At 36.7% G+C, this 15,487-nt stretch overlaps 1 protein-coding gene across 5 annotated transcripts in view; it reads left to right on the forward strand.

Annotated features, from left to right (window-relative positions):
- Nucleotides 1-15,487, forward strand: part of CNOT2 (CCR4-NOT transcription complex subunit 2) — a 125,319-nt gene that overhangs the window by 76,081 nt on the left and 33,751 nt on the right. For all 5 annotated transcript variants that reach the window (XM_079774215.1, XM_079774218.1, XM_079774214.1 and 2 more), the window contains 2 exons: nt 1,832-1,954; nt 12,167-12,233. In XM_079774215.1, the coding sequence (XP_079630341.1) occupies nt 1,832-1,954; nt 12,167-12,233 (190 nt within the window). The remainder of the gene's footprint in view (nt 1-1,831; nt 1,955-12,166; nt 12,234-15,487) is intronic.

A 15,487-nucleotide genomic window follows, 5' to 3' on the forward strand; every position in this document is an offset into this window, starting at 1 on the left:
CACATTGATCTTAAATAACCTCAATTGATAGCTTTTGAAAATATGTAAAAATTAGCACAGATTAAGTAATTTTTTATTTTGGTTTGGGTTCAAAATTGCTAGTGTTGGATGTGGTAAAGACTTAAAAAGCAAAAGAGTAAGCAGGTTATGTAATGGAGGATATAAATTTATACCAGGATGATGAATGAAAAAATTATCCTATAATATATGAGTGGGTACTGTGGCTTCAGATAAAACTCCCTGTGTACCATTGAATACTAACTCAGAAGTACTGTCTATACCAGTGATGGGCAACCTTTTGAGCTTGGTGTGTCAAACTTCGCCAAAAAACTGAGCATAACTCGGGTAGTGTGTCACTTTGAGGAAGAAACATTATTTCGCAAATGTTTCATCCTCAGGAGCAGCAAATGTTCATCCTCGGCATGCGGCCGCCTCAGCGGCCGCGTGTCACCAGAAATGGCTACGCGTGTCAGTGCTGACACGCGTGTCATAGGTTCGCCATCCCTGGTCTATACTAATAAAAGGGTAATATTCTAATTAGACTGGATAGACCCGACATCTTCCAGTCGTCCGGTCCTCCTTCCAGACAGAGCCCCAGTGGCGGAGGCAGAGGCTGTTAAGGGCAATCAGGCTAGCAGGGGAAGGCTGTTAGGGACGATCAGGCTGGCAGGGGAGGGCGGTTAGGGGCGATCAGGCCGGCAGGTAGAGGGGTTAGGGGTGATCAGGCAAGCAGGCAGGTGAGCGGTTAGGAGCCAGGAGTTCCAGATTGTGAGAGGGATGTCATCCCCTGAGGGATCCCGGATTGGAGAGGGTGCAGGCTGGGCTGAGGAACACCCCTGCTTCTACCCCGCCCCCTCCATGCATGAATTTCGTGCACCGGGCCTCTAGTGTCTTAATAAATTTATATTGTAAATGAATATCATGTGCTCTGGAAAACAGATAATTTAATCAGTAATTATAGTATTTACAAAGACACTACTACTGAAGAGGCATGTGAAGATTTTGAATACTTAAACCCAAACTTAATTTCAAAAAAATGTATGAGAAAATTATACTTGGGGTTGCTTTTTTTTGTTTTCCAAGAATAAGTGACATTTATTTCTTTTAAGTGGAATTATTGTGTAAGACAGGCTTTACATTTCTCCTCTTATTTTTAGGGCCTGGAAGTAAACATTTAGTACTATATTGTTATAGTTAGATTTATATATGTCTAACACAGTGGTTCCAACCTTTTTTTGGCCATGCCCCACCTAAGCATCTCTAAAATCCTGATGCCCCCCCCCCCCCACCCCGTGACATATAGTTCTTATTATTCCAGAAGTGAGCTCCTATTCATGTGGAGGAAGCCTAAAAGGCCATTAACTTGGTCTAAAGCTTCCAAAGAACATAGCATCCATGAAAGAGAAAAATAACAGAACAAATGGACAGTTGAAGTACTGAGGAAGGAATCACTAAGAAATTGTTTAAAATAATAATATAAAGTGATATGAAAAAATAGCAAATAAAGTTTCAAAATACAGAGAACTGACATACATAAATATGTCAATATATACTTATATACTGTATATGAGACCCCTAGAACCATAAGAAATGCAAAAAATTCACTGTTAATAACTCCTTCTAGAATTGTCCCCTTAAAAATCAAATTGCCCCCCTGTGGGGCATGTGCCCCACGTTGGGAACCACTAGTCTAAAGTGTTCCAGAAGCTCTTAGTTGATCTGTTTCTTCATCTTAGCAATGCTCCCTTCATTTTCTGGTTCCACATAAGAGTAAGGTAAAGTTTGACATTTTCCAAAATATTATTCTTGATAAAGCAATATTTTTGTTTAGGTGACAAACAGCATGTTTGGTGCTTCAAGAAAGAAGTTTGTAGAGGGGGTCGACAGTGACTACCATGACGAAAATATGTACTACAGCCAGTCTTCTATGTTTCCACATCGGTCAGAAAAAGATGTAAGTTAATCAGTTACATGTGTTTACTTAGTCTGTCTCTTTCTGGTTCCTGAAAAGCGGTATATGAACTGCAGTGTACCATCATTGGTTGAATGACTATCTTTTAGGCACATTTCTAGGCCCAGGGATAAGTTACATTCTAATGGGAGACAAAATGTTCTTTGATTCTCAAGTTGGGATATGGTAATGCTGTGGTAGGAAGTATTCAAAGACATGGGGTAAGCATGGTATTGCTTTAAGATCGGTTTGTTTGTTTTTAATTTATGAAGTGACTTGTGTTGAAACACACATATAGAATAGAAAGATTTGCATAGATTTCAACCTATAATGACAGGCCTCAATGAAACTTTACCTTTGTTTTGTAATCTAGCTATAATCCTAGGCCTCAGAAACAGCTTTATTCCATTGTTCAGTTGTGGGGATGCAATAATAGAAAATTTTTGAAGAACTATATTCTAATTATGGAAGATCATATAGAAGTGTGAATTAAATGCTTTGGAAGGCTGATAGTTCAATATTCCCATTTGGAATGAAAGGATTTAGGACATAGCCAAGTCATAATTAGCCAATTGATAAAATATTTTAAATGAATTCAGTTGTTATTTTCAAATTCTGATAAAATACTTTAAATTATACACCGTATAGTAAATCTTCACTTAACATCATCAGTAGGTTCTTGGAAACTGCAACTTTAAGCAAAATGATATGTGACAAAACCAATTTTACAATAGACTAATTAACATAAGCAAGAGTTAAGCTCCTATGTCACATTTGGTCACAAAAACATCATCATACTTCTAAAATCCCCCAGACACATCTAATATTAAACATTGAAATAAACATGAGCTATATATACATTTAAGAAAGATTAATAAAAACAATTAAGAGAATTATTTTCCAACCTGTTTTATAGCTCGATGCAAGGCAGGACCCAACCCTGGACAGGACACCACTGCATTGTAGGGTTCCCTCATAAACACACTCATCCACACTCACTCAGACTGGGACACTTGAAACACGCCACTGAACCTAACAATATCTTTGTGGACTACCTATTTTTGTGCTATTTTCTATTTCTCTATTGAGATGATGTCTTGTTTATTTGTTGGTGTTTTCTATATATAAGATTAAGAAAATTGTCATTTGTTACAATATTTTCTCAGTATTTTGCTTTCTTTATAGTTTTTTAAATATAAAATATTTTTCTTTTTTTACTGAATTTGATTCATCAGTCTTTTTTTATTGTTTACGTTTTTGAGATCATACTTAGACTTCTAGTGCTTTTGTGCTTCATTCTTCACATATAACTTACTAGAGGCCAGGTGCACAAAAATTTGTGCACTCAGGGGGGAGGAGCCAGTCCCTCAGCCCGGCCTGTGCCCTCTAGCAGTCTGGGACCCCTTGGTGGATGTCTGACTGATGGCTTAGGCCCGCTCCCCAGGGGATCGGGCCTAAGCTGGCAGTCAGACATCCCTCTGGCAGCCCAGGAGCCCTAAGGGCTGACTAATAGCTTAGTTGGACATCCTTAGCACTGCCGCAGAGGCAGAATAGGCTCCCGCCACCGCCGCTGCACTGGCCAGCCATGAACCAGCTTCTGACTGAGCAGTGCTCCCCCTGTGGAAGCACACTGACCACCATGGGGGAGCTCCTGCATTGAGCGTCTGCCCCCTGGTGGTCAGTGTGCATCATAACGACTGTTTGTCCCCAGTCATTCAGCCATTAGGGTTAATTTGCATATTACCCTTTTATTATATAGGATGTTCATTAGAAATGTATTTTGGTTTAAGGTGTGCATTTTATGGTGCCAGATTCCCCCTTACTCTGAATATCCAGTTGTCCCTACACCATTATTCTGAGTTATAAAATTGCACACTAAGTATAAAGAAAACCACCATACAAATAATTTGAAAAGAACCCTAATAATGCAACTGATAGTTTGTTGCCAAAATGGCACAATTTTCAAATATAAATAAAGGGGAATAACACCAAAACGGGAGAAATCTTAAGAGCGTCAAAAGCTTTGCCTCCTAGGCAGCCATTTGCTCCTCACACTTCACCCAGCTTTGGTTCTGATTGGTCAGTTTCTATGCCAGTCAGCATCTCTGGGCCTATCAATGGGGCCTGATCAGAAAGACGGGGCTGATCAGCAGCCCCGGTGAAGGTCTGGAGAGAAATGGAGGCACGACTGCTGGCCAGGCCCGGGGAGAGAGAGAGACAAGTGCTGATCAACAGCTGCCACAGAGGCTACGGATCAGACCCTGCTTCTCTCTTCAGGCCTCTCTCCGGGCCTGATTCGCAGCCCCCTCAGCAGTCAGTGCTGGGTCACCACGCCTGCAGCTGCAGCAGCCAGTACTGGGTCACCACAGCAACCCAGCACTGACTGCAGGACTGACTTCCGGTTGGTCAAGCCTTCGTTCGTTGTGGATGTGACAGACCCAGGGTTTTTATATATTAGGACTAGAGGCCCAGTGCACAAAATTCCTGCATGGGGGGGGGGGGCGTCCCCTCAGCCCAGCTTGCATCCTCTCCAATCTGGGACCCCTCGGGAGATGTCCGACTGCTGGTTTAGGCCTAATTGCCCCCAACTGCCCCCCCCTCCCGCTGGCCTGGTCACCCCCTACTGTCCCCTCTGCTGGCCTGGTCGTCCCACGCAGCCTGCTTGTTCAGTTGTTTGGTTGTCCTTCACAAACCCCCCTGCCGACCTGGTCCTAGGCAGCCATCTTGTGAGGGTGTGGTGGTCAATTTGCATATTACCTCTTTATTATATAGGATGTCCCTGTATGGATTGTGTCTTCCTATAGAATGCTGAATTTGCTGTTTTGAAATACAGAAGTAGTTTTGTTAAATATTACAGATATGTTACTTCAATGTTCTCAAAGATTAAATCATAGGCAGATATGGATTTGATTTGTTTTCATTATAATTATTTTCTTTATGGGGACCTTATAGAAAATGAAAGGCATTCATATAAGACATGAAATAGACAACTCTTTGGGGCTAATAAAATCTAGTCAACTTAGAATTTTAAATATACATATTTGTATTTTAATTGCTAACATCTTTTCTAGTCTGAGTCTTTGCACTCATTTGATGATTCTTAAGTGTAATCATTTTAGAAGACAAATTTACAGGAACCTCTTCTCCTTTGTTTTAATATATGCTGTATAAGGGCATAAAATGTGACTCCTACTCCATATTTTTAAAAATTCTTAAAACTGATAAAGAGTAGGCTACTTCCTTATTTTGACAAACAGCAACCATTTTGAACCCATACCTAGCTTTCATACTTGTGTTAGCCTAAGGCAGTTATGGCAAGTATGCTTTCTCTCAGGCCAATTAATAATATTTCATTAAAATCTGGTATAAAATAAGGATACATTCTATCACCATTATATGGTCATCCTCATGACTAGTATTTAACGACATACTGAAGTCATGCTGAATTTCAGGACCTTAGCACTTTGCACTTTCATTTTTCAGATATTCACATAGTTCTCTCTGTTTTCCATGTATCTGTTAAAATATATCTGAGAGACCTCTCTGATCACTCTTCCTAAGCAGACTTTTGTATATTATCAGTACTACTTCCACTATATCCTTCTAAATTCTTTCCTGCATTTTAACAATCATAGCACCTATCTCTACCTAAAAGTTCATATTTATTAACTGTTTATTATCCTATCTACTCCACTAGAATTTAAGTTTAACACAGGCAAAGACTTTCCTCTGTCTAGTTTACTGCTGTGTTCTTAGAAGCTGAAATAATGCATAGGACATAGTAGGCTCTCAGTTAGTCTTTGTTAAAGAAAGGGAAAGAAGTTGATATTGAAAAATAACAAAATTCACATTATTTACAGGAAATATGATTATTTACCTAAAAAAAACTGGAAACTCACCTTTAAAACTTTTAATAGAAAATATGCATGCATATAAGTGTGTCATTTTTCTATGAAAGTGATAACCTGATAGAGTTAAATGTAAATACATCAGACTATACTCTAAAGAAATTGGAATTAAATGTCAAATTGTTTGAAGGGAATGTTCTAAAATCTTCTGCATTAATTGACATTCACATAATTTCAAACTGACTATTTTCAAGATAAAAACCTACTTATCAAAAGGAGCTAAAATGATCTGATTTATTAAATTTTGATATTTCTACCAAAATAGTTACAAAGTGTTAAACCCTACTAATAATAATTTATATTCAGAAAATAGTATATTAGTCCTATCATACTAGCAAGGAGTTTGTTTGTTTCTCTTTTAGTGGAAGAATAGCCAGTATCTATGAGGGAGCATTGAAGTAAATGCCTTAGAAGTATAATTAACACAGGATAGTCTTTGTAGAAAATAGTTTATCAATGCATATTAAGAGCCTTTAAAAATGTGAATATTCCTTGAATCAGTCATATGCCTTTCTGTAAATTTGTACTTTGCTTCTAACCTAAAATTTAGATAGTATATTATAAAATTGTTTATTTTCATACCTTTTTTAGTAAAGAATTTGAATGTTTAATAAAGAATTTGAATAATTCCATTAAATGTTTAATGGAATTATTTTTGACAATTATTATCGACTATTTCAGCATATGTTAATACTTTTTAAAATATGTTTTTATTGATTTTTTTTATTTTTAAAAAATATTTTACTGATTTTAGAGAGGAAGGGAGAGGGAGAGAGAGAAACATCAATGATGAGAGAGAATCATTGATTGGCTGCCTCCCGCACACCCCCTCCTGGGGATCAAGCCTGCAACCCAGGCATGTGCCCTTGACCAGAATTGAGCCTGAGACCCTTCAGTCAGCAGGCCGACGCTCTATCCATTGAGCCAAACCAGCTAAGGCTATTGATTTTTTTTAGAGAGAGAGGAAGGGGGAGGGATAGAAAGATAGAAACATCAATGATAGCAAAACGTCACTGATCAGCTTCTGCCTGCACACACCCCCTAATGGGGAACAAGCCTGCAACCTGGGCATGTGCCCTGACACCAGCCCCCCCACCCTACCCCCAACCGGGAATCGAACCAGTGACCTCTTGGTTCCTGGGTCAACGCTCAATTGCCGCTGAGCCACACCAGCCTGGCTATATTATACTTTTTAAAATGTTCTTTTTAAAAAATTTAATGTTTTAATCAAAATTACTTGAAGTATCTAGTAAACACATAATTTGTTGTTAGTTATCTGATTCATAAGATATCAGGTCCTATGACTTATATTTCTGTCTTGTCACGGTCTTCTTTTGGTCTTTTTAATGTATAATAGTCTTTTTTTTTTTTTTTTTTTTTGGTGTGCTTGTTTGTTAGATTTCATTCTGACTTCAGTGGTTTCATCTTTTTTAACCACACTATTTTTAATTTTAAAATGTTCTTCAGATTCTATGTGTAGTTACTAGTAGAACTTTCTTTTCCTTTGTTTCTCTTTCTATTTGTAGATATAATAGAGGGAAAGTCATATTTCTTTATTGTTTTTATCCTAGAATAATAACAATCTCGATATTATATTATCACCATGCCTTTAAGTATATTTATTGTACAATGAATTTTTAAAAATTGGTTAAAACTTCATTTTTTAATTGCTTTTGTGTTTGGGAAAGTTTTATTTAACAAAACTTTTGTTGTATTTTGAAGTAGTTTCTTAATGTAGATAATAATTTCTTGACCAAACTGATTTTAATGTTTCTTTAAATAGGGTTTGTAATTGAAAATACATTTATTGGAGAGAACAATTTTGAGAGGTGGTCACTATTGAAAAGTACAAGTGATATAGAATAAATTAATACTTTTGCTGGCAGGAGCCAAATTGGCCTATTATTAAGTTTTCAAACATACATTTTTAAACAAAATTTTTAGACTTCTTTTTGGTTGTGAATTTCAGAGTTTTATCTAGTAACTGGAAATAATTTTAAAAGTAGTTTCTAATCTGTTGTTTTCTTTGACATTCTATATATTAAAGGATAGAGGAGCTTTTTTGTTGGTCAAGGAAATAACTTGAATCGCATTAGTAGTTCTAGTTGCTTCCTGGTTTTTCTTTTTGTTTGACTGCAGCATATTATATAGACTGAGAAATGAGGAAGAGTATAATTATTTGATAGTTTTAGATTGGGAACACAGTAACCTACTTGTTGGTTTCAGCATTCTACTCATTCTGTGACATTTGATCTTTTTCTATCATTTCTCTCTCTAAGAACACGAATTATCCTTACTTTAATGGGATTTTGTGATGACAGACTTCTTTCTATAGCTTCTTAACCAGAAATTAATATAAATTTAGGGTGCTATTAAAAAAAATCCCCAAAGGCTGGGTACTCCTGGCTGCTGTTAATGACAGTCCTGCCTTCGGAGGAAGACTAAATTATTAGCAGCTGCTCCTACCACTTATTGAGCACTTATTATATGCCTTATCTTCACTTTAATCTTCAGTTCATCTTTATGAGGTAGGTAGTGTTATTTCCATCCTACAGGAAGGGAACAGAGCCTTGGCTCTCCCATAGGTAAGTTGCAGAACCAGGATTCAAATCCAGATTTTTTTCTGACTCCAAAGCTGGGCTCTTTCTACTTATGCTGCATTCCCTACTGTAATGTGTCTCTTGATCATCTAAAGTTTTATATCTTTTAAGAAATTTATTTTTATGTTAACTTTCAGCAATTTAAAATATATAAATTTTCTGAGTTTTGTTCATTGTAGTTACTGCTGTGCCAGAGTACATTTGGTATGCATTTTTTTGACCTTATAAATAATACTAGAGGCCCAGTGCATGAAATTTGTGCATGGGTAGGGTCCCTAGCGGCTGCCGGCTGCTGGCTGCCAGCTGCTGGCTGCCAGCCAGAGCCTTTCTTCATTCCGCGCTGCCCCTTGGTGGTCAGTGCTCGTCATAGCAAGTGATCAAACTCCCAGTCAGTTGAACTACTGAGGGTTCACTTTGCATATTAGGCTTCTTTGTATATATAGATTTCTATGCCATTCACATTTCTTTCATTATTTTAAATCTATTTTTAGCATTGATATATTTCATGAATCATTCTTTCCAAGTTTAAAAATACATAGCGCTAGGGGTTGATTTTATGAAAAATTATTTGCATTTTGGACACATTTTGAGGCAGTTATTTTAATTTTTGTATAGCTGATCAATGCTTACTTTATGTGAATGTTTTGAAAATGTAACAAACTAGCCCAAACCCATTTGGCTTAGTGGATAGAGTATCGACCTGTGGATTGAAGGGTCCTGGGTTCGGTTCCAGTCAGGGGCACATGCCTGGGTTGCCGGCTCGATCCCCAGTAGGGGGCATGCAGGAGGCAGCCGATCAGTGATTCTCATCATTGATGTTTCTTTCTATCTCTCTCCCTCTCCCTTCCTCTCTGAAATCAATAAAAATATATTTTTTAAAAAAGAAAAAAAATGTAATAAACTTCATATTCCTGTAAAGCAGAATTTTCTAACCTTTTTCATGTACTCACACATAGAGAAAATGATAATATTTAATATGTCACTCTGCTAAATGGATCATTCTACTACTCTTGGTCTCAGGTTCTTGGCCCAGTAAGTTATGCCATCTCTACCCTCATGCAGTACCTCCCTACTTAGTTTCCTAATGTTGAGCAGGCTGATATCTTGGCACACCTATAACTCACTTGTAGAAGTTTAATCTTTGTGAGAATATAGATTAAAGTGTCTGTTCTTAGGAGTTATGTACTCACTAAAAATAAATTTCTAGGAAAAGTAAAATTTTAAATGGTTCATTCTAAAATATTTACACTGACAGATTATTCTAAGTCATGCATTCATGTTGGCCAACAGCTTATATTTAAAGCCTTTGGAAGCAGCTGTACTCTGCTATTTTCTTTTATAGCTTTTAATGATACCAGAAAATCATGACTCTTAAGCATTTCATATAAACCTTTTACCTTCTATCACCAACTAAAGCTTCCTAATATATTATACATGTCCTTTGATCTTGTTCTTGTAACTTAAAAATTAGCCTTTCATGTACTTAAAGTATTTCTAGTTATGTGGTAACAGTCATGACAACTGTACCTAACAAAAGGACTTGATCAGCCATAAAGTGCATAATTTTTCAGTTTGTTCAGATTGCATACTCTCTGGATTTGAGAAGATATATTTAGAATGTTTGATGCTTTTTAAAGAAAATTTGTTACTATACTTAAATACTGCTGTTTTATAGTAGTATGTAACTCAGCTCTACTTCAGGAGAGTCTAATGTGTATAATTAGTTTGAAACTACAGTTGTATAAAAACTATTAAATTTTAGAATAATTAAAATAACTCAGAATTTTTATATAAAAATAGTATAAAATGTGTTATTTTAAAGCTCTATTTTATAACTATTTCTCCTTCTGGTTTTCCTAATGTGTCAATGTCAGCCCAATTCTTTTTTTGTTAATCTTCACCCGAGAATATTTTTCCATTGATTTTTTACAGAGAGTTGGAGGGACAGAGAAAGAGAGAGAAACATCTATGTGAGAGACATTGATTGGTTGCCTCCTGCACGCACTCCAACCAAGGTTGGGGATCGAGCCTGCAACCAAGGTATGTGCCCTTGACCAAAATCGAACCTGGGACCCTTTAGTGCATGGGCCAATGCTCTATCCACTGAGCCAAACCGGCTAGGGCCAGTGTCAGCCCAATTCTTCACTGGAAACCAGAGTGATCTCTGATAGTTCCCCGTCTGGTGATTCTTTACCCACCTCCTTTTCCCTGTACCTCAACCATTTCAATAGAGCATTAAATACTGTGCTTCTGCAACCAGAATGCCTCTTCTTTGTAGTCCCACTTCTGCTGTTCTAGTTTAGTGTTTTCTATTTCCACTCATTTTTGCGGTTTGAATTATCTTCCCAAACACAGTTTGATTGTTTTGCTTTCTTGGTTAATACTATTTTTTCTCTTTATTGCTATAGTTGGTAGCCATTTTTGTATGCCATTTAAGAAGACCCTTTACATTTGGCCCCAACATAGTCTTTTGTTTCCCATCTTCCTATGCCTCAGTGTGCATTGGCGTTGACCCTATCTCCTTTTCTTGATTACCCTATTATCCAGTCACTAATGTTTCTTATTTTGTATTCTGATCATGTCACTAACTTATCACATCCTCACTGTGGAAGACCACTCATCTATATTCACATGAAATGTTAACATTCTACAAAGCATTTCTGATACCTAACCAGTGCTTAGAATTATTTTCCTCTGGCAATACTTTATACTTCTTTAGAACATTTGCCACACTGTGCCTTAAAATATAATTACTTGTATAATTCATTTTCTTCCTTCAATAGATTATAATCTATTTGATGATATGGCCCATGTATTATTTAATTAAGATATTTTTATGGTTGCTTAATATAAGACAGGGAATATACAAACATGCACTTACCTGTGCACATTTTTATTTGTTCATTTTTATGTATTTTAAGTATCTATGCATAACATTGCCATTTACTAGTATAGTAGTAGTCTGTGAGGAAACAAAAATTCAATATAACATGTTCCTTGAGAATTAATATTCTACTAGGGGGGAAAAAGGATGATGCAATAAACCGAAAGGCATTATATACTAGTAGTAGTGCCATGAAATTCACATCACTCACTAATAGACAACATGCATTTATATACCATGTCTATATATTTTTTGGAAGTATTTTGATTTGTCCTTTGGTATTGTGTTATCTCCATCTATTGTATGGTTGCATGTATATTTGTTAGATTTTTTTTTTCTTACCAATTTTATACACATCATTTATTTGTATATACAAGTCATGAACTATGCTTACAAAATAAAAAACTTTTCTATTTAGGTAATTTAATTTTTAATTTAAATAAACTGAATTTAGAATTTACCTTAATATATATATTATCTAAGAATTAAGAATTCACTTATTAATTTAGAGGCTGACTTTTTGAGATACTGTCATATTTTTGTTAACCTAGTTTGTTTTCTTTTAAAGTGAAATAATGATTCTGCTATAGTTTCATTGAGAATAACTTGAAAAAACTTTCATGGTAATAAAAAAATTTCATTTTATTTGCACAGTTTAATTTTACCCAATTGTGAATTTATTACATAATGTTTTGTTTTCCTGAAGAAGGAGAAATGTGGGTTTGACTCTCTCATATTATGATATATTGTACAGATTTGTAACATGTAAATGCATTGTTCTGTGTACTTTCTTTATGCTCTAATATAATTAATTTGTTTCTAGATGCTGGCATCACCGTCTACATCAAGTCAGCTGTCTCAGTTTGGGGCAAGTTTATACGGGCAACAAAGTAAGAATTTTGTATTTATTCTGAAATACTTTAAAGAAAAAAAACAACTACCACCAAATAAAGAACAACCAGTGCTGCCCTTGTGGGTTTGTTCTGGGGTTTAAAAGGAAAGATATTTTTTTTAGTTTTTCTTATTTTACTTATATAACAAAATCTCATTATATCAGACCTTTCTAATTCAAAATTTGCTATTATTTGGATATAGGTTAGATTAAAATTCATTTCTGCATCTTTTGTATCTGCATATTCTTTTGCAATAATTTTGAAGAAGAATTTGCTAAACAAATTAAAACTAGACATCCATTCTTTTTTCAATTAGAGGTAGTTGAAGGGTTTTTTGTTTGTTTGGTCAGTTGACTATAGGTTGTTTGTGGTTTTTGGCCTTTTTAATAATGTGAGCCCATTTACTTAGCAGTTTGTCAAATGTTCTCTTTGTTTAGCAAATATTTCTTCTTTCACTTTAGCTCAGTCTAGGTATAGAATCAATGTTTTTGATTCACAGTTTAATGCATTTTCTATATACAAGAATTTATTTCTTATTAAGTACTAGATGCCTGGTGCATGAAATTCGTGCACGGCGGGGGCGGGGGGTGTCCCTCAGCCCAGCCTGCACTCTCTCACAATCCGGGACTCCTCGGGTAGGGTCCCTAGGCCTGGCCGGCAATCAGGGTCTATCGGGGCTTTCCTTCCCCCCGGCTGCCGGCAACTGGCCCCACCCCCGCCGCTGCCACTGCTTGCCATCTGTGCGGCGCTGCCCCCCCATCCCCCGCCACTGGTCGCCTCCCTCTGCGGGTGACAGATGTGGGGTGCGATCTCTTGGCTGGCCTGGGGCTCCCTCCGTGAGGCAATCACTGGCCGGCTGCGCACACCTACCACAGCATCTCTGCCCGGTGGCCTTGGGCCTCCCTCTGTGGAGTGATTGATCGTGGAGCTCTGCAGTCCATTGCCCAGCAGAGGGAGGCCTCACCCACCCAGCCAGGGCTCCGCGATCGATCACCGCACAGAGGGTGGTCTGGGCCTCCCTCTTTGGGGTGATCACAGAGGTCCCTGCCCCGCCCATCGATCACCCTGCCAGCTGGTGGCCTGGGCCTTCCTCTTTGGGGCAGTCGATTGTGCTGTACCCCCATTAATCACCCCACAGAGGGTGACCTGGGCCTCCCTCTTTCTTCAGGGCGATCGTGGAGCTATGGAGGGGCCCCCCAACCAATCGCATCGCACTCGCCTTGGCTGGCCTGGCACCAGTGTGGTGTCATAGCATGGTCATAAACAAGGTCATCCAATGGTCGTTCTGCTGTTCAGTCGTTCAGTCGATTTGCATATTATGCTTTTATTATTATAGATTGTAATACTCTTATAGCGCTTAGCACAGTGCCTGGCGCATAGTAAGCGCTCAATAAATGTTAGCTATTATCACAAAAATATTTATAATTCTAAACTATAAAATCTTCCTATTTTAAAAAATTAATTTTCCAAACTGATATATCAATAATATTTTATCACCTCTGTTAATGTCAGAGACTGCTGATCTCTTATTTCTGTTAATGAGAGGGAGGGGGCTGTTAAAAGGAATATAAGTTCCCAGCATAGATTACAGAATAATAATAGAGAAGACAGTCTGATGGCCAAGTATCTTAACTAGCTTCAAATGAAAATCAGTTATTTGTTTTTAAATTCTTTTCCAATATAATAAAAGGCAAAGTTTTTTAGGTATCAGAATAGTTATCATACCACTTGACCTTCAAACTTCTTTTGAAGGTTAGTAGGGGGAAATGTTTGTGTTAGAAATATAGTTTACATCTCCTTTTTTCTCCCTCTTTTGTGGCCTTTCTCTTTTGCTGTGAAGCACAATTTTGTTAATATATAATTAGTAAATAATATTATTAAGTACTTATAGATGTTAGCAGTTTTCTCTAAATTGAGAACATATTTAAAGAGCTTTTTATAATAGAAAAGGTGTTGCTTATTTACCCACAAGTGTTCATCATAGTTGTTGGGGGAATATTATTAGCTAGTAATTTCTTTCTTTTAACCTGTGTTTTAGTATTAAACATACTACTTTTCACCTTTCTGGTAACCCTTACCATGGAAATAAATGCCTAGTTATTTTAAAGCTACCCTTTATATCTGTAGAGTAACTGTGAAAAACTTACTTTGTTTTCTTTTTAAAGACCACAATTTATCACAGCAGTAAGTAGATATGTATTAGAGAAAAATTACATTTGAGAAACTAAGGTTATTTTATGAAGAATGGCAATTATTTTACAACATAATCAGTTATATGGATTTTAAAACTCTGATCTAATTTTTCTAAACCTGCAAATGTGAAATTGTAATTGGGCTAAGCTGTGGAATGGATTAGCTTTTAATTATAGTTATTTTATTGCTATGATGGACATTTATTGACTTTTTAATTTGCGTAAATAATTGTGCTGATTGTTAAGGATATACAAAAATTAATAAATGAGCAAAGTTATTTTCATTAGAAAATGTATTTTAAGGTACTTATTAGTTTACAAACAAGTCACATATGACATGTATTTCCCACTCGAGGTTAATATATTAAATGGCTATATTCCTTTAGTATTGATGAAGCAGCATTTTTAATGCATGGCTCACTCTTTAACTGACATTGTGGGCATTAATTAGCCTACAGAGAAATTGAACCATAGATCAATTGGTACTAAAGTATTTCAAGTCAGGGTACAATTATTTCTTTCCAGCATATAAATTTAGAAGCTACAAATCGTAAAAGAAGACAAAGCCTGATTCCCAGTCTCTGTCAGTTAGCAGGACCAAGTCAAATCATTTAACTGGTAACACGTACCCTGTTAGAGAGGAAAACAGATGATAATCTGTGGGGTTTGAGGGATAGGGTTTAATAGTATAACCAAGTCAGAATGATAAAACTTGAGGGGCTGACCTTAATAAAGGATGAGGAAGTAGAAGGAATAAGTAGGTGGGAGTATATTACTGATGCTTGTCTTATGGCAATTAATTGTAATTTGCATTGGTCTTGATATAACTAAAAGTTCTTTTGCCTCCCAGTTGTATTGAGTACCACCATTAACTCTATATTCAGATTGTCGAAGTTCAGTAGGAATTTGTGTCATTAAAATGGAGGTCTGCTGTCGTGTGTGTGTGTGTGTGTGTGTGTGTGTGTGTGTGTGTGTGTGTGTGTTGTTAATGATTAGAGAGAGATTATAGGAGGAGAAGGAAGAGTGCTATCTCGAAAACTTTGACTCACTAAGATTAAA

Source organism: Cnephaeus nilssonii, assembly GCF_951640355.1.
Source record: "Cnephaeus nilssonii genome assembly, chromosome: 6".
Lineage (NCBI taxonomy): Eukaryota > Metazoa > Chordata > Mammalia > Chiroptera > Vespertilionidae > Cnephaeus > Cnephaeus nilssonii.